The sequence below is a fragment of the Carcharodon carcharias genome, chromosome 24 (assembly GCF_017639515.1).
Source record: "Carcharodon carcharias isolate sCarCar2 chromosome 24, sCarCar2.pri, whole genome shotgun sequence".
In the NCBI taxonomy this organism is placed as follows: domain Eukaryota; kingdom Metazoa; phylum Chordata; class Chondrichthyes; order Lamniformes; family Lamnidae; genus Carcharodon; species Carcharodon carcharias.
In genome coordinates this window covers 32,023,857-32,050,132 of record NC_054490.1, presented here as the reverse complement: position 1 = coordinate 32,050,132, position 26,276 = coordinate 32,023,857, and the positions used below count along the sequence as shown (strand labels likewise).

At 42.4% G+C, this 26,276-nt stretch overlaps 1 protein-coding gene and 1 non-coding gene across 25 annotated transcripts in view; both read left to right on the top strand.

Annotated features, from left to right (window-relative positions):
- The window catches only part of LOC121269361 (NACHT, LRR and PYD domains-containing protein 3-like), a 72,491-nt gene extending 50,749 nt beyond the window's left edge, over positions 1–21,742 (top strand). For 22 of the 24 annotated variants that reach the window (XM_041173934.1, XM_041173927.1, XM_041173932.1 and 19 more), the window contains 6 exons: positions 1,200–2,937; positions 13,641–13,727; positions 14,075–14,245; positions 19,339–19,509; positions 20,254–20,421; positions 20,595–21,742. In XM_041173934.1, coding sequence (XP_041029868.1) covers positions 1,200–2,937; positions 13,641–13,727; positions 14,075–14,245; positions 19,339–19,509; positions 20,254–20,421; positions 20,595–20,682 — 2,423 coding nt within the window. In that variant the 3' untranslated portion in view covers positions 20,683–21,742. Of the gene's footprint in view, positions 1–1,199; positions 2,938–3,463; positions 3,528–13,640; positions 13,728–14,074; positions 14,246–19,338; positions 19,510–20,253; positions 20,422–20,594 lie in introns of those variants that run through there. The other 2 variants (XR_005941341.1, XM_041173930.1) reach the window with 2 other exon arrangements.
- A 3,238-nt stretch (positions 21,743–24,980) lies between these two features.
- Positions 24,981–25,052, top strand: trnad-guc. The gene has a single exon. It is a non-coding gene; the product is annotated as a tRNA-Asp (tRNA).
- Positions 25,053–26,276: the final 1,224 nt, after the last annotated feature.

The window sequence follows — 26,276 nt, the reverse complement described above, 5'->3', positions numbered from 1 at the left end:
TCCACTTAATCAAACCGCTGATTACTATTACATGTGAAGACTTAAAGGACGCTTGGCAGGATCCCGATATAGTGTGAAACCCCGTACGCTCCTGGCAGGATCCCGACACACTGTGAAACCCCGTACGCTCCTGGCAGGATCCCGATACACTGTGAAATCCCATACACACCTGGCAGGATTCTGATACACTGGGAAATCCCACACACACCTGGCAGGATCCCAATACACTGGGAAACCCCGTACACGCCTGATAGGATCCTGATATAGTGTGAAACCCTGTACACACCTGACAGGATTGTGATACACTGAGAAACCCTGTATACACCTGGCAAGATCTTGATACACAGTGAAACTCTGTACACACCTGGCAGGATCCTGATACACCGAGAAACCAATTTTGGATTACAATTTGCACGTTGATCTCAATACAATCCTCCTATGTGGCACAAAGATGCTTTGGGCTCACAAGCAAAGAGCAGTGCCTGAAGCAGATGTTAGGAGTTACCTTTGCCCCCAGAAATCTTTTCCTTTATAAATTGGAGGGAATGAGATCCAAAAATATGAAGCATTAAATGAAAAGACTGGGCAAGTAGAGAAATAGCCGAGCCTGGTGGTAATAGAATAGGGTTTCAGCAGTAGATGAGCTTGGGGGGGTAGCTGGGTTGCTAATATGGAAGTAGGTGACCATGTTGAAGCCTAGCACAATGTCAAATTGGACACCTTCTGTCCATTCAGTCTAGGTCCCTCTCCCTGTGCACACAACACCTCAGCCAAACCTGCCAAAGGTCTATTGAGATAGCAGTGGGGCTCCTGCGCAATCAATGTGCCGATATCCAGTATTGTTTTCCATTGCTGTAGAAGATAAACAACACTGAATGATTCAACAATTGAACGACTAGATTCTCTATTGTTGTGTGACCAGGTTCACATGTGGATTTGTATTGTCTAAAGTATAGGGTAGGCTGGATAGGGTTCCCCACCAGAGGGAAAATATCGCCTGAATAAAAATCTGCATTCAGTAAATTTAAAATCAAGTCAGAATTTGACCTTTTCTCGGCTTTTGTTCACTCTCAAGTGAACTTTCTATTAATTATTTTTTTTATTGAAATAAATCCATCTATTCAGCAAAAATAGTTTTGAGAAGTTATTATTATGTTAATACAACTAACATTGAGAACCACTTTCTGTCCTAATTGAAGATGTTCAGAAGAAACACAAGGAAACACTTTGGAAACAAACTGACACATTGAGAGTGAACACTATCCTAATAAAGGAGAAGGTTAAGATTTTCCAGCTGATTGATCGATACGCTGAGCTAACGATCATTTCTAATGTTCGGGACCGGACACTTGTAGAACATGAACTGCTGGCAAGAGGCCGAGACCATGAAGAATGGAGAAAGACACATCTCCGGAAAGAACTGGAAAAAATCCGAACTGATCAGTTGTTCCAGAGCAGTTTTTCCTGGAGAAAATCCAAATCTGGGAGTTCAGCAGTAGTGAGCGGAGTCCCGGGGATTGGAAAAACAACAATGGTACAAAAGATTATTTATGATTGGGCCACTGAGAAAATATATCCACGCTTTCAATTTGTTTTCAGTTTTAAATTCCGGGATTTGAACAATATTAACTGCAGAATAAATCTGAGGAATCTGATATTGGATCAGTATCCTTACTTTGGGAATGTTCTGAGAGAGCTTTGGAAGACCCCAGAGAGATTGCTGTTTATATTCGATAGTTTGGATGAATTCAAGGACAGGATCGACTTTGCTGACAATCGGAGAAATACAGAACCTCAGTTCATGTGCACAGACCCTGAATGCTGGTGTGAAGTGTCTGACATTGTGTACAGTTTAATACAGCACAAGCTGCTCCCAGGATGTTCAGTGCTAGTGACCAGCCGCCCCACTGCATTACATTTATTGGAAAAGGCTGAGATCAGTATCTGGGCGGAAATCCTGGGATTTGTTGGTGATGAACGGAAGGAATATTTCAACAAGTTTTTTGAAGATCATATGGTGGCAGCAGCTGTTTTCAAACACTTGGAGGAGAATGAGATCCTGTACACCATGTGCTACAACCCTACCTACTGCTGGATCCTCGGTCTGTCACTGGGCCCCTTCTTTACACAAAGAGACAGGAAACAGCAGCAAGTTCCCAAGACCATCACCCAACTATATTCCTACTATATTTACAACATCCTGAAAAACCATAGCCCAGAGATTGAAAGCCCCCGTGATGTGTTCCTGAAGCTTGGTGAGATGGCCTTCACAGGAGTCTCAGAGAGGAAGATTGTGTTTAGAAATGAAGATTTGATCAAGTACAATCTGCAACCTTCCCAGTTCCTGTCTGGGTTCCTGATGGAACTTTTGGAGAGTGATGATTCTGTCCAGAGTGTGGTTTACACATTCACACATCTCACCATCCAAGAGTTTGTAGCTGCACTCACACAATTCCTGACTCCAGATCCCGGGGAAATCCATAAGCTCCTAAATGAAGCCCACAGCAAAGAAGATGGGCGATTTGAGGTATTCCTCCGTTTTGTTGCTGGTCTCTCTTCCCCACAGTCAGCTCGGCCCCTGCAGGAGTTTCTTGGCCCATTTCTTTATCAAACTACCTGCCGAGTGATTGACTGGGTGAAGGAAATGGTTGAAGGACAGATTGGAAACACAGAGAGCAAAGCTGGTAAAATTAACCTCCTGAACATATTGCATTACCTGTTTGAGTCTCAGAATAAAGCACTGGCTCAGGCCATAGTGGGATCTGTGGAAACACTTACATTTCGTGAACTGCAACTGACCCTGATTGACTGTACAGTCCTGTCTCATATTATTGGATTCTGTGATACCATAAAATGCCTCGATCTGGATTTCTGCTTCATTTCGTGTGAAGGACTCCGGCAGCTGGGACATGTTCTGCACAAATGCCAGGAGTTGAGGTATCTGCTTGTTTGGTCGTGCAGCTGATATTTTCATTGTTGAAAAAACATTTATTATGTTATAAAAGAGAAAAAAACCTTCCCGTTCAAGTGAAGAGAGGCAGAGTCAGAAAATCTTGACAAAATAAGACGAGTGTATGATTCCAAGGTGTAAAATAATGATGTACAAGTTAGTATATTGGCATACTTTGTGGTGATTCAAAGAGTTTGACTGTACAATTATGCTGAAAAAAAAAGTTTACAAGGAGACCAGAATATAGATATGTTAATCATATTAAACACCACTGTGGGTAAAAATATTTATGAAAACAGTAACAATTTACCAAATCAATTGTAACCTGCATGAAAATGACAAGGGAACATAAGTCCTATATATCATCAGGGGCAAAAATCTTAAATTTAGAAATTTACACATAGAATTCCCTTCAGATGTAAAATTTAAAATTGCTCTCAATTCTGTTCATTAAATGAAGAAGCTTCCTGCTGTTTTAAGGCTCAAATTCCTCCATGACCTGTTTATACCTAGGATGCAGACACATGCTGGGCAACCAGGAGGAATTTCCAGGAATCTATGCAAGAACCAGGCAATGGTACTGAAATGTTTTGTCACTTCTTAACAATTTAGAAAACAAGCGCCCATGCACACGTATCTGCTTCTGAACATGGGCTTCCTGTGTACAAAATGGAAGGTACCTTTATTCTTTTTCTACCCCAGAGGGCAATTCACCCAGGACTTAGCACACCCTACTGGCAGGTTTCTTATATAGCACTTCCTTTTAACTAAAATGTCCTTTTACAAAAAAAGCATAAATGTTAAACACAAACATCACATCTCCTCCCACTTTAGCCAGGATCAAATCAGTCAGGTAATTTGCAGATTTGCTTTGGTCTAGAGAGGCTTATTGGCTTACGTTTGTTTAATTAGAAATGGAAGGTTCTGCTGTTCCAGTTGTCTTTGTTCAGGTTCAACAATTGTAGCTACGGGTGCTACAGGTTTATCAGTTGAATCAAATCGGGTTTCACCAACTGGAGCAGATGTTTCCCAGGAATTTTCCACTGTTACTGGAGATCCCTGGAAATTTGGTTCCTTGGATTTGTCTTCCCTAATCTGGTCAGTGTGTCTCTTCCGGGAAGATTCAACATCATAGGTCCTCGACGCTTGATGATTCTTCCCAGGAGCCGCTTTGGTGTTCTACAGCAATTTTGGTTGCAAGCAGACTGATCCAGATTAAACTCTCGAGCTGGTTTACTTGTGTCATGTGACCTATTCTGATCAAGCTGTTTTGAACCAAACTTTCATTTCAAGTCCAGACCACAGAAAATCCATTCTGGAATGCAGTCAACTTCCAAGCATCAGCTCAGCAGGAGATATGCTTGTTGTTGAATGTGGAGTGTTGCAATACATCATCAATAAGTTCTTCAGCTTCAGCTTGCAACCTGCATCCTCCCCTTCAATATGGCCACTTTGAATGTCTGGACAAGGTGCTCCGTTTCATCATTTGAGGATGGATGGTAAGGCGAGATGAGAATCTGCTTGATTCCATTGTTTTTCAGGAATGTTTGAAATTCACATGATGTGAACTGTGTGCCATTGTCAGACACAATCTGCTTTGGCAATCCAAAAGTAATGTACACATTCCGGAGAGCATCAGTGGTCTTTGTTGAAGTAGTCGACTTCAGGGGAATAACGTGAGACCACTTTGTGTGGGCATCCACCACAATCAGGAAGGTATGTCCGAGAAGTGGTCCAGCAAAGTCCACATGAAGTCTCTGCCATAGGTGGTCAGACTAAGCCCATGGATGTAATGGGGCAGGTGCAGGAGAAGGCATTTGATGTTTTTATCCAGGTGTGGCCTCCAAACCTGTAGACGAAGCAATGCTTTCATTTTGACGATTTCCATGTGACTGAGGTGAAGTTCTTCTAACACTCTTGTTTGGAATTTTGGAGGAATAACAACTCTGATTCCCCATAATAAGCAATTGTCTTGCAGAGTCAGCTCAACCTATGCATGTAGCAAGGTCTAAGCTCAGAAGTCACTTCTTAGGTTGCACGCCAACCTTCTTGTATAGATAAACTTTGGAGAGCACAGCATTCTCTGCATTTCAAGTCAAATTTGATCTGCTTTAACGGGTAGCATGTCTATCTGGTTCACATTGAAAGAAGCGATTTCACTTCGGGTTGTGGAGCTGTGGTGTAACGGAAGTCTGGAAAGTGCGTCCTCATTTCCATGATTCTCAGTAGAGCAAAATGTAATTTTGTACTGGCAAGCAGGTAAGATCAGTGCCTCCCTTTATAGGTGTACAGCGGCAAGTGTTGGAGTTTGTGACTTTAGGCTAAGCAACCATGTCAAAGGCTTGTGGTCGGTAATTAACATGAATTACACCATACAAATATTGGTGGAACTTCTTGACTCCATAGATTAGTCCAAGAGTTTCCTTCTCAATTTGGGCATAATTTTGTTTTGCATTGGATAAGGTTCATGAGGTGTATGCAATGGGCCTTTCACTGTCATCAGGAAATGTGTGGGAGATGACATCTGCAACACCGTATCCAGATGCTTCACATGCCAGGCTGACAGGCAACTTTTCATTGAAATGTGCCAGGACTTTAGCAGGAGTGTGTTCTTGCTTGAGTTCTTTGGAAAGTTCCTGACAGGCTTGTAGCCAGTGCCATTTTGTATTCTTCTTCAGATTATTCAGTGATGTTGCCATGGTAGCCAAACTGGAAATTAACTTGCCATAGTAATTCACAAGCCCCAAAAACAAATGAAGCTCTTTAACATTTTTGGGCTGATGTGCATTTACCACTGCTTCCTCCTTTCTGGGTGAGGTTGAGAGACCAGTTTTGTGATCACATGCCCCAGGCACTCCACTGAGGGCTCCAGGGATGAACATTTAGATTTCTTACAGCGGATGCCATATTTTTCCAGTTTATGCAGGACCCTGCCTAAGCTCTCTAAATGAATTGGTAGGTTTTTCCTGGTGATGAGCATGTTGGCTTGGAAGCAGATTACACCAGAGAGGCCCTGCAGTGTTTTGTCCATGGCCTGCTGGAATAAGGCTAGTGATTATGCAATTCTGAATGTTAGTCATTTATGCTGAAATAGACCTCTAATTGAGCTGATGGTTGTATACTTCTGGAATCGTCACTCAGATGCATTTGCAAAAATACCTGTGATAGGTCAAGCTTAATGAATAATTCACCTCCATTCAGAGCAGCAAACAGATCCTCAGTTTTCAGCATAGCTTCCAGGAAAAGCTTTATGGTGATATTATAGTCACCACATATTCTGATAGACCCATCATCCTTCACTGCTGGGACTTTGGGAGATACCCACCCTGCATTATCAACTTTCTCAATTATCTGAAAGTTTTCAAGCCTTTCTCGTTCCTGCTCGATTTTCTGTTGCATTGAGTAGGGAACTGAATGTAGTTTGAAGAACCTTGGAGAAGCTTCGGTCTTCACAGCAAGTTTGGCTTCAATATCTTTAAAACTCCAAGACCTTTGAAAGCATCAGTATGCTTGTCTAACAACGACTGCAACATGGGGTTGTAATGCACTTTATTTATTTATTTATTTATTTCATTCCAGTCCAGCCAAATTTCTTTTAGCCAGTTTCTGCCCATAAGCGATGGATGATCCCCTTTCACAATGATAAGTGGAAACTTTGCTATTATACCTCTATATTTGGCTTGAACAGACATTTTTTTTTCCAAGTATATTCACAGGCTCACCATTGTAGGTGCTAAGCTGGAGGAAGGTTTTCTGCAATGGAAATTTTCTCCCATGTCTTCTCTAAAGCCATAGAAACAGATGCTTTAGTGTCAACCTCTATTTAAATCATTTTACCATTTAAGGCAATGCCAACTTTTAGTCCTTCATCTAGTTTCATATCAGATTGAATACAACACAATTGCTCTTCTGCATTGTCGCTGTTAGTTTTACTCTTTGTCTTGTCTGGACTCTGATTACTTTTGTATTTTGTTTTCTTTTTAAATTGCCTGTTTATTTTCAAGCATGACTTGTCTGTGTGCTCCCTTTTCTTGCCGGTACTGCTTAATGTGATCAGCCTTTGATCCACATGCATGCTATATGTGTCTATTTTTTCCACAGTAACAACAATCACCAGTTTTCCGCTTATAAGCTTCAGCATTATGCCCAATTCCATTACAGCGGTAACATGTTTGGAAGCGACTATCCTCTGACTTTACTATTTTAACTTCGGCATTGATAGATAGCGCTTTCAAATCTCCACCTTTTTCTGGCATTTCTATGCTTTGTGCAATCTCAAAAGCTTTCTTCGTTGTCAAATCTTGCTCTGCTAACAATCTATGCTGAATTCTTTCATTTCTTGGTCCACAAACCAAGCGATCATGCAAAGCTTCTTCCAGGTAATCTTTAAAGTTGCAATGTTCTGCTAATTTTCTCAACTCAGGCAGGGACTGGGAAACTGACTCACCCTTATGCTGTTCTCTTCGGTGAAACTTGAAAATCTCGGCAATAATTGCTGGCCTGGGATCAAAATGCTTTTTCAAAACCTCTACAAGCTCTTTAAAGCTTTTATCTGCTGGCTTGTCAGGAGCAATGAGATTTCTCAGTAAAGTGAAATCTTTCATTACGATGACTATAAGAAACTGAGTCCTACTTTTTCCTCTTCAATCTCATTCACAATGAAAAACTGTTCCATTTGCTTGACATAAACAACAAATCTATAGTAGCTGGATCAAAAGGCTTTAATAATGATAATCCCATCCTCATCACCATTTGAAGTGTTTTGTCATTTCTTAACAATTTATCAAACGAGTGCACGCACACAAGTATCTGCCTGGCTTCCTGTGTATAAACAGAAAGTACCATTATTTTTTCTCTGTACCAGGACAGAGAACATACACCCAGGACTTAGCACACCCCTACTGGCAGACTTTTTTATATAGCATTTCTTTTTAACTAAAATGTCCTTTTACAAAAAAACATAAACATTAAACATAAACATCACAGGTACGTAGACAGTTTCCGGTTAAATTGTCAGTGGTATACAAAAGGATTTTCCAATAATCCACCTCAGATTTGCGGAATAGAAACTCCTGGAAATTCCCATGAAACATAACAATAGCCGAATGTGCAGTAAATGTAGAGCCTGTTTAATGGGGAATAAAGTGGTACACACCCCTCCCTTTTAACTAGGAGAACAGAGACATTTGAACTTTGTAAGAATAAACCTTCCTTGTTGTATAAAATCCAGGGGTGGATTTTAGAGCTGCAGTTAGCACAATTTCACAGTATATGCCCCGAGGAATTGCACGTTAATATAATGTACAGAGTTAGCAAGTGTCGGAAATCGACACTTTTTCATTTCATTCTCTGAATATTATGCCATTCTCATAAAATTCTGGACTTAAGAAACAGCAGAAATGAGGTAAATTTTTCAAAACTTGGCAAAGCCATTCACTAAGCTTCAGGATGCTAATTCTAATCATTAGGCATTGAGATCAAACTGAGGGACATTTAGAGACTGCAATTTTTTCACCTGTTCCCTATATCCCTTAATTTGGAGAGATTAAAAATTTGTCTTAAATGTATTCAGCGATGGAGCATCCACAATCCTCTGCGGTAAAGAATTCCAAAGATTCATAGCCTGTTGAGTGAAATAATTTCTCCTCATCTTTCTTATCCTGAAACTGTGCCCCAGTGTTTTAGATTTCCTGACCTGCAGATACAATCTCCCGGCATCTAGCCTCTCAAGCCCCTTTGAAATCTTATGTTTCAATGAGATCACCTCTCATTCTTCTAAATTCCAGACAATATAGGCCCAAATTACTCAGCCTCTCATCATTGGACAATTCCCTCATCCCAGCAACCGACTTAGTGAAGCTTCGCTGTACTGCCTCCAGTGCAAGTACATCCTTTCTTAAATATGAATTCCAAAACTGCACACAGCTCTCCAGATTTGGTCTCACCAAAGCCTGTACAATTGTAGCAAAACCTCTTTATTCTTGTACTCCAATCCCCTTGCAACATGCTATTTGCCTATGTAATTGCTTGCTGTACCTGCATACTAACTTTGTGTTTCTTGTACGAACACACCCAGGTCTCTCTGGATATCCACACGGTTTCACACCTTTTAGAAATTCTGCTTTTCTATTCTCACGAGCTAAGTGAATAACTTCACACTTCTCTACTTTATACTCTATCTGTCATGTTGCTATCCACGCACTTAACCTGTATATATCTCTTTGCTGTCTCTGTGTCCTTCCCACAGCTTACCTTTCTACCTAGCTTGGTATCAGCAGCAAATTTTGATATGTTCTCTGCCTTTTCATTTTTTAAAAATTCATTCATAGCCTGGGCCAGCATTTATTGCCCATCCCTAATTGCCCTTGTTCAGAGGGCATTTAAGAGTTAGCCACATTGATATGGGTCTGGAGTCACATGTTGGCCAGACCAGGTAACGATGGCAGATTTCCTTACCTAAAGGACATTAGTGAATCAGATGGGTTTTTATGCAGCAATCATCAGACTTTTAATTCCATAATTTTTATTGAATTCAAATTTCACCATCTGCTGTGCGATTTGAACCTGGATCTCAGGAGCATTGTCCTGGGTCTCTGGAATACCAGTCCAGTGACAATACCACTATGTCACCACTTCCTTATTAATATAGATTGCAAATAGCTGAGGACCCATCACTAATTTTTTTGGGCACTCCAGTATTAACTGCCTGCTAACATGAAGATATCCTGTTTATACTCTCTCTCTGCTTCCTGCCTGTTAACCCATCCTCTGTCCATGTAATATATTACCCCCAACTTCATGAGCAATTATCTTGCCTGTTAACCTTTTTCTGAGTCACCTTATTGAATGCCTTTTGGAAATCTAGGTATACTACATCTCCTGGTTCCCCTTTATCTCCCCTAGCAGCTACATACTCAAAAAACTCCAATAAATGTGTCAAACATGATTTCCCTTTAGTAAAACCATGTTGCGTTTTTCTAATCGTACTATGCTTTTCTAAGTGCATTGTTATGACTTCCTTAATAGCAGATTCCAGCATTTGCCTAATGATTCATGATAGGCTAATTGGCCTGCAGTTAACTCTTTGCTCCCTTCCTCCCTTGAAAAGCGGTGTAACATTTGGCAACTTCCATTTGGATTGGGCTGTTCAATAATCCGTGGAACTTTGGAAAACCATAGTTAAAACAGCTATCTCTTTTAGAGCTCAAGAATGTAAGCCATCAGATCCTGGAGAATTCATGAATATTCATCCCTCAGGTTTCTCCAATATTTTTTCTCTGCTGATGTTAATTTCCTCACTTTTTTAACCCCTAGGTTACCATCTATTTCTGGTACGAAGATTGTGTCTTCCAGTGTCAAAGCAAATATACAAGATTTGTTCGATGCCTCTGCTATTTCCTCATTCTCCATGATAATTTCCCCTGTCTTTGCTTCTAAGGGACACAGATTTACTTTAGCTACTCTCTTCCTTTTTATTTACTTATAAACGTTCTTATAACATGTTTTCATGTTTCTGGCTAGTTTACTATCATTCTATATTTCTCCCTTTTGAGCAATCCCTATGCTGTTTTCTAAAACATTTCCAATCCTCAGACTTGTTGAGGATTTTTTTTTGGTACATTCTAAGCCTCTTCTAATAATCTAATAATCTCCTTGCAACCTTGATTGAGCCACGGATGGATCTTTCTTGCTGCAGATTTGTTTTGCACAGCAATGTATTTTTGTTGAATATTTTGAATCGTTGCTTTAAATGGTTCCCACTGTTAATTTATAGCAATATGTTTTATTCTATTTACCCAATTAACCGTAGCCAGTTCTCCCCTCATACCTATGTAATTGGCTTTAAGTTTAAGATTTTTGTTTGCAATTAGAATACGTCACTTTCAAATTTAATGTGAAATTAATTGATATGATCACTATTTCCCAGAGGATCTTTTACTATGGCATTACTAATTAAACATGCTTCATTACACTATACGAGATCTAAGATAGTTTTACCCCTCATCGGTTCCACAAAGTATTTGTCCAAGAAACTGTCATTAAAACATGTCACAAATTCATCTCCAAGACCACTCTTGCCAATTTCATTGTCCCAATCCAGATGAAGATTAAAGTCTATTATTATTCCATTGCATTTGTTAGAAGCACCCATACTTTTTTGATTAATGCTCTGTCCAATTATATAACTATGATTAGGGAGGGCTATAAACTACTCCCACCGGTGCTTTCTGACTCTTGCTATTCCTAATTTCCACCCATATGGATTCTACTTCATGTCCACCTGAGGCCAGACTCATGAATGTCCTTGTGTCATCCTTTACTATCAAGGCTACACCATCTCCATTGCCATTCTTTGTCTTTCCAAAATATTGTGGACCCTGGAATTTTTATTTCCCAACCTTGGTAATAGTGAGTAAATCTAAGTCATTTACCTCTATTTGTGCCACTAGTTGATCTATCTTATTGCTGATGCTTTACGCGTTCTGATAAAAAAATAAATGAAAGGTTCTTTAAATCTATTCCCTTCAATGACCTTGTTCGCTGATGTACACTTATTGTAAAACCCTCTGGCCTTTCCTTTCCCATTCTGCTTGTCTTTAACCACATTGCCAAACTGTTCCAATGCCTTAATCTTTCTCTTTGGATTTCCATGTCTCCCTTCACCCGAATCCTCACCAACACCCACCTACCACCACCACCACCCCCCCCCCCCCCCCCCCCCCCCCCCCCCCCGCCCAGCCCGGCCCTGTTAGTTTAAAGACCTATCCAGAGCCTAGTTATACAATTTGGCCAGGACACTGGTCCCTGCCTGGTTTATGTGAAGCTCATGTCAATAGATTGGCCTACTCTTCCCTGCGTACTGATGCCAGTGCCCATAAATCAAAACCCCTCCTTCCCACACAACTCTTTGAGCCACGTGCTTTAATCTGCTGGACCCGATGCATGTGGCTCAGGTAACAATCCAGAGATAATTTCCTTTGATCTGCGTTTAATTTGGAAGTGAATACAAAGTGGGAAGCCAGTCATGTCTGCCTCAGTGCATCACCCTACTCCCAAAAGACGATCAGTGGAACAAAGGGGGGCCAGGCACTTAGGGGTTGCCCCTGGTGCTGCGCAGGTGGCAGAGTGGACACTATGCCTGCGAGTTGAACCAGTTTGGCATTCCCTGGTACTGCTGAAACAGAAGAGCAGGGAGTAAGGCTGACAAGAATAATTGTGTGACCCTTGCCCAGAAAGAAGGCTCTAGCGGGCAAAGAAGGCACAGCTGTTAGATGTTGGATGAGGGGCAACACTGGAAAAACAGAACCCCAGGCATCAGATTGGTACTGGAAAACAAAGAGAGTGAGAAGAAGACTGAGGCAAAACCTTCAACACAGGAACTATCACTGAAGATGGATCTGCCTGGACATGATCAAGACCCAGTGATGTAGGAGATTGTGACTCCAGGCAAATGGTCACAGACATCTGTACCCTCGTTGCTGAAAAATTCGCAGCACTTGTCACAATCATTGTGGCCTTGAGCTTCTTCACTTCTGGCTCCTTCCAAGGATCAGCTGTGGGCCGACACGCAGCGGCATACCACTCCATCTCGTAGGTCACAGATGTCTTCTTCACCAGAGCTAGACAGCACATTCATTTAGTGACAGGTAAGTCTTGCATGGACAGAGGGCACTAGGTTTCTCCTCCATTGCTGGATTCTCCTAGGTGGAGGGTATCATCAATTGCACCCATTGGCCATCAAGGCACCCAGTGAGATTCATCAACAGCAAGGGCTTCCACTTGCTCTACTTCCAGTTGTTCTGTGACAACAGCAAAAACTTCCTCCATGTGTGTAACTGCTTTCTTGGCAGCTGTCATGACACTTCAACCTCGAAAGTAAGTGTGTGCTAGAGGACAACAGATATCCATTGAAGCGATGTTACTGAGCCCTCTGTGGGAGTTCCAGAAAGAGGCACCTCTTTGATGGCACCAATGCCACCTGCTCATTGGAGAACCATTGAACAGGATACCGGGCTTCTTAAGATATGATTCCAGTGTCTCAGCCAGTCGGGTGGTGACCTTCAATATCCTCTTGCAAGTGTCCTGTCAGTGTGGAAGTCTGCTGCACTCTCCAGAGAGGTGTGGACCTTGAGGACAATGAGGCACTGGAAGGAGACAGCTCTTCAGGGGAACAGCAGGCTGTAACAGAAGAGGGGCAAAAGAAAGGAAATAGAGATAACGCTGAACAAAGTGGAGCCCCTGCTGCATGATGAGGTGACCTCCTGCCACCCACGGGGAAGAGGAACTCCCCCCTCTCCCTCACGGCCACCAGTTCAGCATCGATGAAGTAAGGGGATGTTCTGCAGTGGGTGCCAGGCCTCTGGCTTCCCTGTGACATTTCACTTCCCTTTGCTGACACAAACTGCACATCTCTCCCTCAGGGCAATCAGCAGCCTCGATGATGGCAGCATGATAGTCTAAATGAGTCCACACTTCATCTGACCTGCCTCCATTCCACTGCCACTGGCTCTAAGTGAACAGGAAACCCGTCTCCATACCAACTAATGGCGTCCCCATGAGAAAATCATAACTTTAATCAGTTTCCCAATGGTGGTGGGTTTCTGACCCAAAAATAAATCCAGCTCCTGTTTCTCACCTCCATGATCAAAATTTAGCCCATTTTAATTTGTTTCTCACTCTCTCTGTTTAGACTGAGTTATAATAATCTGGAAGATTCAGCAGTGAAACTACTGTCTGTGGCTCTGAGGAATCCAGACTGTAGAATACAGAAACTGAGGTATGTACCAGAGTATGTGAGTTTATATTTATAATAACTGGATGTCTGACACTTATTGTTGTCAGGAATAGTATTACTAAAAACACTGCGCTATTTTGAGTATCAATAATAGCATTAACATTTCACAGTGGAGGTGAAAATGGACGTGGGCAGGGATGTAAAACAGAAATCGCATTTGCTGATGGTTGTAGGGACACCTGATATTGATGTTTATTCAAGTATACCCACATCACAGGTGATAGATACAGTAATGCCTATTCTTTAACCCCGTCCATGTTCAAGTTCACCCCTGCCATATTTTGTCCCAGTTTCTATTGTTTCTCTCTCTCTCTCTCTCTGTTCTTCAGGCTGGATCGTAACAATCTCACAGTTTCTTGTGCCGAGGATCTTGCTTCTGCTCTCAGGACAAATCACTCACTGACAACTCTGGACCTGGGTTATAATAAACTGGGAGATTCAGGAGTAAAACGACTGTCTGTGGCTCTGAGGAATCCAGGCTGTAAAATACAGGAACTGGGGTAAGTAACAGATTCTGTGAGATTGTGTTTATAATAACTGGATGTCTGATACTGTAAATTGTCATTAGTATCAGTACTATTGTCTTAATAAACACTGAACATTCTTATTACTATCAGTATTAGTGTTATTAATAAACACCACTCTGAATTACCCTGATTCCTGAAATGCTTCTCTCTCTGAAGTCCAGGCCAGATAGTAACATCCTCACATATTCTCACCTCCCCTCTCAGTACAAACCAACCATTAATGGCTATGAGCCTGAGTTACAATAAACTCAGATTCAGGAGTGAAATCTTTAAATAATCATCTAAAATTATTCTCAAAAACATGAATCAAAATAAAAAGATAGACAAAACAATGAAATGTTACACAATTACCATATATGGTTTTGTATTACATTGTCAATTTAATCATTCAGCCAGATTATAGATCTTTAAACTTGAAAGCTTCTCAATTTGATTAAAAATACAAAACTTCTATAAGTATATTGGTACGGCAATTAAAAAATGATCATAGTGAATAAGCTGTCGGAGTCTGTGGCTCTGCGGAACCAATCTATAAAATACTGAGACTATGTGAGAGTGAGTTTATGATAGTGATGTCTAACACTGTACCGTAACATTGGTATCAATCATAGTGTTACTAATAACAACTCACATTTATATAGCACCCTTAACATAATGAAATGACCCAGGCCATTTCACAGGCGTGTTATCCAATAGATTTGGGCACTCAAGGAAAATATTCGGGCAAGTGACTAAAAGCTAAATCAAAGAGGTAGGTTTTAAGGAGCATTTAAAGGAGAAAAGAGAGGTAAAGATGCAGAGAGGATTAGGAAGGGAATTTCCAAGCTTACGGCCCTTGTGCTCAAGGCACAGCTGTTAAAGGCAATCATCACCGTATGTACTATTCTTAATAAACACTGTACATTATTGTTAGCATCAGCAATAGTGTTATTAAAAATACTGTCTGTTATTAATAGGCAAAAAATTAACTTGGCAGCAAAGTTGAAGGCCATGAAATAAAAGGGACATTGGCAGCATGGATGCAGAGTTGGCTGCATGACAGGAAACAGACAGTAGAGGTGAACAGTAGTTTTTCAGATGATGGATGCAACAGTGCAGTTCCCCAGCATTCAGTATGGTACCAGTACTTTCCTTGATATATATGAACAATATGCACTTGGTAATACAGAACTTGAGTATTGAGTTTTTTGTCAAAGCGTTTTGTCTTGCACTCATCAGGGCATTCGAAAGACAATGTAAGGGAAATCAACAATTTTTTCTGTATGAAAAGAGTGTGCTGATTGATTGGCAAGGGATCTCTGATTGGTAGAGGCATTGCCATTGAGAATGCGCCAGTTGATGGTGAAGAATGACAGTTAACTGCCAAGCATTGTTTGAAATTTAAACTAGGCAGCTTGACTCTGATTGATCAAGACATTGCCCCCTGAGGAATGAACCAGCGAATGGCTGTCATTTATTTTGTTTAACTGAAATGTGTGTTTACACATTCTTTCTGTCTGCGAAGAACAGGGCACTGTGTATTAATATATGTAGCTTCCACTGCATGCAAATATACCACACTACGAGCCTGTCTGACAATCTTAAATTGGTTGTCAGTATAATTCTTAGGACACCTAGGATTATTTAACAAATGTTATCCAATCATGGAATCATATCTAATGTTGGCACTGTGTTTTAGGTTTTGTAAGCACGGGCTGGTTGGGTTTGGTCTTTACTTTGCCCGTTGCGAACGGCGGAAGGGACATTCTGTTTGAAATGATCTGCCAGTCTTTGGATGTACAACCAACACATACAGCATCACACAGGCACTGAAATGCATACACCACTTTGCTCATTTCTATGACAGGCAGAATTTCTTTCTGACTTGCCAGTAGCACCCTGTCGTGGTGAATTCCACCCGTGTTGCTACTGCATAGGAACAGCATGAAACAGCTAGTTTTGCCTCAATATAGACATGGTTGTACCTAAAAAAGAGGTACCAGCCTGGTGAGTTTACAACACAGGACTACATCCCTAACAGCAAAAGCAGCATGTGATGGACAGAGTCAAGTGATTTCCTCCAACCTTTAGGTAAGACCAAGCCTCTGCAGTCCTGCCATATGGAGTCATGAACTGTGGTGGATAATTGAACAAGGAGAAGGAGGCTTCACAACATACCAATTCTCAATGATGGGGGTGCCAAGCACATCATTGCAAAAGACAAGCTGAAGCATTTGCAACCATCTTCAATCAGAAGTGCCGAGTGGATCCCAGGTCCCCAGCATCACAGATGTCAATCTTAAGCCAATTCGATTTACTCCACATGATATCAAGAAACAGCTGAGGGAACTTGATACTGCATAGACTGTACGCCCTGGCAGCATCCCCGACAATAGCATTGAAGACTTATGCTCCAGAACTAGCTGCACCTTTAGCCAATTGATCCAGTACAGCTATAAAACTGGTATCTACCCGGCAATGTGGAAAATTGTCCGTTTAAGTCTTGTCAATAAGAAGCAGGAGAAATCCAATATTTCCAATTACTGTCCCATCACCCTCCTTTAAATCATCAGTAAAGTAATGGAAGGTGTCGTCAACAATGTTGTCATGTGGCACTTACACAGCAATAACCTGACTGCTGAGTTTGGGTTCTGCTCGGGCCATTCAGATCCTGACCTCATTAGAACCTTGGTCAAAATATGAACAAAAGAGCTGAACTCAAGAGCGGAATTGAGTGTTATTGCCCTTTTCTTCCTGACAGCATTGGATGGAGTGTGGCATCAATAAACCCTGGAAAAATTGTACTCAATGAGAACTAGGCAGAAAACTCTCCACTTGTTGCAGTCATACCTAGCACAAAGGAAAATGGTCCTGGTTGTTGGAGATCAATTATCAGAGTCCTGGAACACTACTGCAGTAGTTCTTCAGGGTAGTATCATAAGCTCAACCATCTTCGGCTGCTTCATCAATGATCTTTTCTTTCATCATAAGGTCAGATTAGCACAATTTTTAGCACTATTTGCATGTCCTCAGTTACTGAAGCAGCATGTGTTAATATGCAGTAAGATTTAGAACAACATTCATGCTTGAGCTGATAATTGGCAAGTCACATTTGTGCTACACTAGTGCCTGGCAGTGACCACCTCTAACGAAAGAGAATTAACCACCTTCCCTTGACATTCAATGGCATTACCACCAATGAATCCTCCACGATCAATGTCCTGAAGGTTACCATTAACCAGAAACTGAACTGGATGGGCCACATAAATACTGTGGCTACAAGAGTAGGTTAGAACACGGGGAATTCGTAGGTGAGTAACTCTCCTCCTGACGTCCCAAAGCATGTCCACCATCTACAAGGCACAAGTAAGGAGCGTTGAATGGAAGACTCTCCTTTTGGCTGGATGAGTACAGCTTCAAGAATATGCCAGAAGCTCACACCATCCGGGGCAAAGGAGCCTGCTTGATCAACACCAATCCAGCAACTTAAAATTCACTCTGTCCACCACCAAATGCAAAGTGACAGTACTGTACACTATATACAAGTAGCACTACAGCAATTCAGCAAATCTCCTTAGACAGCAACTTCTAAACCCGTGACCTCCACCATCTTGAAGGACAAGGGCAGCAGATGGATGGGAACACCACCATCTGCAAATTCCCCTCCAAGCCATTCAGCATCCTGACTTGGAAATATGTCACTCTTCCTTCACTTATTGCTGGGTCAAAATTCTGGAACTCCCTCCCTAATAGCACTGGGTGCACCTACACCACGGACTGCAGCGGTTAAAAAAGGCAGCAAGGCAATTAAGGATGAGCAATAAATGTTGGCTTTGTCAGTGACATCCACATCCCATGAGGAATAAAAACAATTTAGTGCTTTCCACTGAAGGGATGCCTACTTGCTCCTGTGTGGAACCCAAGTGTGGTTGCAGAGAGAGATACAACAGCTGCAACATGACATTTTGAACGACTATTGAGCAGGACACAGGGCTTCAAAAGATGAGGTTCCACTGCCTGGTTAGAGTTAGTGTACCCAGCAAAGGTCTAGTGGTGTGATGTACTTAACATTTCTCTGGATCCGTCATTACATGAAGAAAAGACTTTGGAAATGCATTGGCTCATTCAGTGTGTTGTTCTTCCCATCTCATCTTTTGAAGGAGCCAGTGAACTGTTAAAGGCCCAGTAATGTGTAAAAGAAATATAAAAAAGGTTTTTTTCTGTAGTGCACCATCTCAGAATTAATTGAAGACACACACACAGCATGGTGATGTAATAACAAAGTATAACCCTGTGAAACCCAAGTACAGTTAGGTGAACTTTTGAAAGTGCTTGTGGGGCTACTATGTTGTGCCCCCCGCACCCCTCCCTCCCCAACCCTTGCCTGTCAGCTGAGGTGGAGGCAGGATGCTGGCATTTCACTGAGGATTTTGATGGCCGCGTTGGTTGTCCTCTGCTTCCCTGAGGTCTGGAGGACCCCAGCATACTGAGGGCCTCCTGCATAGACGCCAGATTCAGCTCTGGCGTCATGGTTTCCTGAGGTGCTGGTGCCACGGTCAGAGCAGAGGAGGACCCACTGCCCACACCAGGAGCACCTTGAAAAGCGCCCCCAAATGCTGCGGGCAGCTGCTCCTAATCCCTTTCAGGGCACATTGAACCCTCCCTGCTTACCTGAGGAGTCCAAAGACCTGACGGTGACTCCAGGTCCCCTCTCTCCCAGTCATTGCTTCATGGAACTCATGGAGGTTGCGATGACATTCAGGTCTGTGTACAACTCCTGTGTATGGTATACTGGATGCAGCTCTCCATGAAGGTTGCTGTTTTCTCGATGGAGGATGCCGTGCATGCTCACTCCAGAGACACGGCAGCACTGATGGCCTGATAGACTCCTCCATTCTTTAGTTATAGGCACACAGCTTCTGGAAGCTCCATCCGATGCTCACAACCTAATGCTAATAGTATTTTCCTTCTATGTTGTTTTTCTTGAATATCTTACACTGTACATTATTATTGTCATTAATAATATTCTTTAAAACACTGGGGGATTTACTCTGATTCCTGTTATTTTCCTCTATCTACACTCTCAGGCTGTATAATAATGATCTCACAGCTTCTTGTGCCAAGGATCTTGCCTCCACTCTCAGTACGAACCAGTCACTGGTGTTTTTGATCATGAAAAATAATGAGCTGAGAGATTCAGGAATGAAAATACTGTCTGCAGCTCTGAGAAACCCGGACTGTAAAATACAGAAACTGGAGTAAGTAGCAGACTGTGTTACTAATAAGTGGGCCAGAATATTTTGGATGGCAGGGTTTAGAGAGCTTGACCGGTAGCTCTGCAGTCCCAGCAGCATTAGGAGCTGCAGTGGACAGAAGACGGAGAGCATGAAGATGACAGAGCCCAAGTCCCTGGACAAGATGGAAAGGTAGGTTTTTGGGGACCCAGGGCAGGAGGAACGGGAAAGCCTAGGCAAAAGTGGGTGATTTGAGGTGTTGTGGGAGAAGCCAGAGGTGGGGAGAGAGATCCAGAGGCAACCTGACCTTAAGGAGGGGAGGGGGGCACAGTTGGAATGGGGTCTCTGATGGAAGCGCCCACCCCACCTACCTCTCTGCCCGAGGCCTAAGCCCGGTCTTTTTCAGGCTTCTCCCACACCCGGGAAGTCATCCTGCCTGCCTAAAAATTGAGGTTGGCCCTGCAGGGGCCCTTAAGTGGCCAATGATTGGCAACTTAACAGCCTGAATTGGGGTAAGGTCTGGCACCCAGTGCAAGGTCTTGCCTGCCCCAGCATAACATCGTTGTGAGGTCAGGGCTGGCATAACCCAGAGGGAAGGCCGTTCCTTCTATTTCACGCTCGCCCTCTTACCTCACTCCCCTGCTGGCGGGTTTTTTTTAGAAATTCAGGCCTGGATGTCTGACACGGTAATTATCATTAGTATGAATATAGTTATTAATCAACACTCTGCATTTACTGATTCCTGTTATTTCTTTCCCTGATCCTCAGCCTTGAAAAAAATAGTCTTACAGATTCTTGTACCAAGGATCTCGCCTCCGCTCTTGGTACAAATAAATCACTGTTGTTTCTGAACCTGAAATCAAACTCCTTCACAGACCAATCTGTCCCCACTCTCTGTCACTTCATACTGACCTGCAAGTGTATGGAGCAGATTGAGTGAGTGTTTATGTTCATTTTTAATGTAATAAATAAAATATAAATTGGTATTCAGTCATATTTATAGCTAATATTTGTCTGTAATATTTCAATAACAATTAACTCCGGTCTCCCTGTTTTTTGTACTGTTGTTCAATCTGTTTATTTCCTGTTTTTTCTTTAATCTGTTTCAGGCTGGAGGGGAATTGGTTCAGTCCAAATGGAAAGAGACACCTGAAATCACTGCAAAAATCCAGATCTGGACTGAGTGTAACAGTGTGAACATTTCAATTGATAAACATTATTACTCTCATTATATGAACATTTTCATCTGATTTTCTGCCCCTCCCCTTTAATCGGCCGTGCTCCAGGTTTAAATCCTATTGGCCGTTTCCGAGTTTCCATCTCGAGCTGAGTGAATGTCATCTCCCATTGTGATGTCAGAGGCCCAGCAATGGAGTCACGAAACTCAGTCGCCCGACCCCACAGCGCTGCCTCTGCAGGATATCCGGGACTGAATGCTCCCCAATGGGGCACTGGGGAAATGTACGGACAGGAAGGACTCAGGGCAGGAATCAGTCTGGGCTGCAGTGGGACACTGACAATTACATTCAGTATTCCTGGGCTTGGGGCTAAAGGACCCAGGGTTTCCGCTCAGTATCAATGCCCATTGACCCTGCTGGGAAGTGAACCTGTGTGGGTTCAGGATGGGGACAGGGTCTGTTGAGCTGGGATAGATTCCACTGACCAAAAGAGACAAACACCCACTGCATGGGATGAACCAGGGAGAGTATCCTGTTGGGGAGGATTGGATTGTGTAACCGGGGGAATGGACTGAAAGTATCAATGCTTTTCTGTCTTCCCTAAGTAAGAAAACAACAGTTGTTGAAACAATGTCTTGAATGCAGACTCTGCCCTATTGATATGGCTGTAATTTACACACTGAGGGGTGATTTTCTGAACAGCTGGAATGACACATGGGACTGGAGTGCATCAAATAAAGAAGGTAACCTGGTAAATTCATGCACCCATTCAAAGAGTAACAAGTTGTGAAAGTTGAGTGACCCAATGGAATCTACACTGCAGTAAATGTACAGGATCCATGTAGGGACCCACCAGTCTGAACCACTGTGGGCCTAATGCATGGATTGTAGTCTAAATTCAAAGCAGGACCCTCTGTATTTAAGCAGAGAGAAGATAGTTTGATGTTCTGGGTCAGGTTCTTTATGATGTAACTCTGTTGTATTGATACAATTTTCAAACGCTGATGGACATGCTGTATGTTCCATTATTGTTTACTCTCTCCTCAATCTGGTATAATAAATGTCAAAGTTTCACCGTATTCGTCAGACTCAGACTTCAAAACCCAAGGAATGGGAATCAATAACTTGTGATCCGCAATGACCAGCTTAGAACAACAAGCTCATACAAGAAAGATGACGCGTTATTAGATATTACCTGGGGCCACAGACTGATAGATCAAAGGACAGAAGAATAAGACTCTATGGTTTAGTGTAAAAATAGCAACTCAGAAATGTCAAATTAATCACATAATGAATAATTGCTACATATGTCCTGGAAAGAACAGGTGATAGGAAGAAGAAAAACACATTTTAAAACATAATTATATTATCCAAACAAAATTAAAAAACATACACAAAGACCTTGGTTCTCACAACTTAAGACTATTTGTGTTTCATCAAAGCCCCCTCTTTGTCTATCGTAGGTCCTCCCATATCTATGCTAAAACCATCTGCCCCTTCCATATGTGAGAGAGGACTACACCTAATCTAATTTATGTCCTGCTTGTGTCTTCCAAGCTGACTCTCAAGGCTGTGCAATGTTCATCCGGTATTCTTCAACTCTTAATATGCTCAGCAGCCATGTCTGCTTGGAGATTTTAGGGTTTTTCAGTAAATTCTTACAGTGTTCTCTTTTAGCATTTTTAATTTTCCCCTAACAGTCCCCCCTTTTGGCCCTTGGCAAAGCCCAAGATGGCCACACCTTAAGTTGAGAATCCCTCCTGTGTTCCTTCGGCTGGCCAGTCATCCAGACCACCAGAGGAATCCTAAACCGCCAGGTTGTATAGCATATCTTTCCCTTTTCCTGTCTTCCTCTTTGACGTATGCATTGGTCGGGAAACTGAAGTGCACCTTTAGTTTGTCTGTGCCTGGAGAGTCCCTTTCCGGGTTTTACGATGGTAGCAGCAGAGTCCAATAGCCCATAAGAGCATAATTCCTGTGACTATCGTCATACCCATTCTAACAATCTCCCATCAATTCATCAATCTTCTGGCCATAGCATAGGAAGTAGCTGAGTGGGCTAACCTGGCCGATTGGGTGGCTAAATCCATTTGTGCACGCCCCCTCGCGATTTGCTCTCTCGACAATATACCCACAAGAAGTGGATCAGAGAGAACCGGGTCTACTCCAATGGACTGGCGTTTTTCTCTGGTCATGTCACTAGATTAGTAATCCAGAGAGGCTTAAAGGCTAATGCTCAGGAGACACAGTTTCAAATCCAACAATGGCAGCTGATCGAATTTAAAATCGGTCTGCTTCTACAGCAGACGGGAGGAAGCCTTTACCCTTGAAGGCCATTGGGGCTGACAAGGGTTAGTGCATATATCAACAGGAACCAGACATTTATATAGCAAGTAAATGTATTGCATATAATTCTCAGGGGCGACTGGGTTGTGGACTAAACACTCGGTCTGTGACCAAATGTTTCAGTAAAACAGTCCCTCTCTTGTGATTTTAATAAGCGTATGGGTTACCTTCTCGGATTTCAAGAGGCAGCAACAATGACAGGATGGAGAGTCAGTGGCGGGAGAGACAGAGCTTAATAATGAACAGTTGCTGCACAAATGCAAGACGCGGGCCCAGCAGGAGGCTGGACAACAATAATGAGAGTGGGGATTCCCACGTCACTGCAGGGTGAACATAAATATATTCACAGAGATAAAAACAAAAAAACTGCGGATGCTGGAAATCCAAAACAAAAACAGAATTACCTGGAAAAACTCTGCAGGTCTGGCAGCATCGGCGGAGAAGAAAAGAGTTGACGTTTCGAGTCCTCATGACCCTTCGACAGAACTTGAGTTCGAGTCCAAGAAAGAGTTGAAATATAAGCTGGTTTAAGGTGTGTGTGTGGGGGGCGGAGAGATAGAGAGACAGAGAGGTGGAGGGGGTGGGTGTGGTTGTAGGGACAAACAAGCAGTGATAGAAGCAGATCATCAAAAGATGTCAACGACAATAGTACAATAGAACACATAGGTGTTAGAGTTAAAGTTGGTGATATTATCTAAACGAATGTGCTAATTAAGAATGGATGGTAGGGCACTCAAGGTATAGCTCTAGTGGGTTTTTTTTTATAATGGAAATAGGTGGGAAAAGGAAAATCTTTATAATTTATAATTCAACAACTTTAGGTCGTGAGCTCCCTCCCCCATCCCCACCCCCTTTCTGTTTCCCCCTTCCCTTTTTTTTTTCCAATAAATTATAAAGATTTTCCTTTTCCCACCTATTTCCAGAATAAAAAAAACCCCACTAGAGCTATACCTTGAGTGCCCTACCATCCATTCTTAATTAGCACATTCGTTTAGATAATATCACCAACTTTAACACCTATATGTTCTATTGTACTATTGTCGTTGACATCTTTTGATGATCTGCTTCTATCACTGCTTGTTTGTCCCTACAACCACACCCCCCCCCCCCCACCTCTCTGTCTCTCTAGCTCTCCGCCCCCCACACACACCTTAAACCAGCTTATATTTCAGCTCTTTCTTGGACTCGAACTCAAGTTCTGTCGAAGGGTCATGAGGACTCGAAACGTCAACTCTTTTCTTCTCCGCCGATGCTGCCAAACCTGCTGAGTTTTTCCAGGTAATTCTGTTTTTGTTATAAATATATTCACGTTTCATTTTAAAATTTGATTTTTTTCCTCATTGGGTTCCTGGCCGGGAAATATTTCAAGAGGAAAAATAAATCCCTATCCGTTTTAAAAAGTCCCAAATTGGAGTCAGAAGAAGTGTTATTTTGCCAGGATTTGCCACAAAACAGATAACCTGAATTGATGACATTTGCATTGTCTCCGAGCTCTCCTAGACTTTGACTACAGGTGCAGAATTTACATATTTTCGTTGGTCGTGCGCATTATTGTACATAGGCGTGTGCCGCGTATTCAGTGATAATTCCCGATATCAGCAACTTTCCTGGAAGTTTGGTGTAAGTATTACATCCGCAGATCTCACTGGCGGTCACATTTTCTCATTGATAAATCGAGACACTCTCCTGACGAGGAATGTTTCACGATATGATTGTGCTGATCGTAGGACAATTCAATTTCTTTTATTCAACAAATTTGTGAATTTGTGGGCTATTAAGCATCATAAATTCCTGATTGCGATTGACGAACAGCGAGTTGAATCAGATAAGGTACCCGGTCATCCTAGTCTCTGAGAGAACTGAAGGAAGCCGTCAGTCCCTCCGTTCCACATTGTGCCACCTCATCATTTTCATCTGTTACTGAGTAAGGTTAGCCCCAGGACTCTTTATCCTGCCGTTCATGTCAGCAGCTCCTCGTTAGTATAGTGGTTAGTATCCCCGCCTGTCACGCGGGAGACCGGGATTCAATTCCCCGACGGGGAGTCGGCGTAATTGTATTATCTCTAAAATAGAATGCACGATTTTGGAAATGTACTTTAACATTTATATGTAGGAGTGCAGATACACATTTCGAATCAGTGATAGGGAGATTCAGGAAAAGCGGCTGATTTTATAGATCCCAGAATATGAGAGTTCCTTGAGAGGAACGGCCCTTCACACCAACAGCCAGGCGAGTGTTCTGTATGTGTCCGAACACCAATGCTGATGCAAAGATAGTGAAGAGGATTGTCAGAGGAAACAACGGGATATAAATCGATTGGCGGAAAAATGGCAGATGGAATATAATCCGGACAAATGCGAGGTAATGCATTTTGGAAGGTCTAATACAGGTAGGAATTATACAGTAAATGGCAGAACCCTTAAGTGCATCGACGGGCAGAGGGATCTGGGTGTACAGGTCCACAGGTTACTGAAAGTGGTAACGCAGGTGGATAAGATAGTCAGAAAGGCATATGGCATGCTTGCCTTCATCAGCAGGGGTATTGAGTATAAAAGCTGGGAAGTCATGCTGCAGCTGCAGGAACCTTGGTTAGGCCACACTTGGAATATTGCGTGCAATTCTGGTCGCCACATTACTAGAAGGATATGGAGGCGTTGGAGAGGGTGCAGAAGTGGTTTACCAGGATGCTGCCTGGTCTGGAGGGTATTATCTATGAGGAGAAGTTGGGAGACTCGGATTGTTCTCACTAGAGCGACGGAGTTGAGGGGCGACTTGATAGAAGTTTACAAAATTATGAGTGGCATGGACAGAGTAGATAGTCAGAAGCTTTTTCCCAGGATGGAAGAGTCAATTACTAGGGGGCATAGATTTAAAGTAAGAGGAGAAAACTTTGGATGAAATATGCGGGGCAAGTTTTTTTTTACGCAGAGGGTAGTGAGTGTCTGTAATTCGCTGTCAGAGGACATGGTGGAAGCAGGTACGATAGTGGTGTTTAAGAGGCAGCTTGACAAATACATGAATAGGATGGGATACAGGGATACAGACCCCGGAAGTGCAAAATGTTTTAGTTTGACAGGCAATACGATCAGCGCAGGCTAGGAGGGTCGATGGGCCTGTTCCTGTGCTGTACTTTTCTTTGTTCTTTGGGCTAAATCGGAATTTCCGTGAAATCAGTGAATTGCTAGCTTGCAACCAGGACAGTTTGCCGAAAGAAGGCATTTTAAAACTGAGAGGCACCGGCCATACTCGATTTAGTAATGACTAAC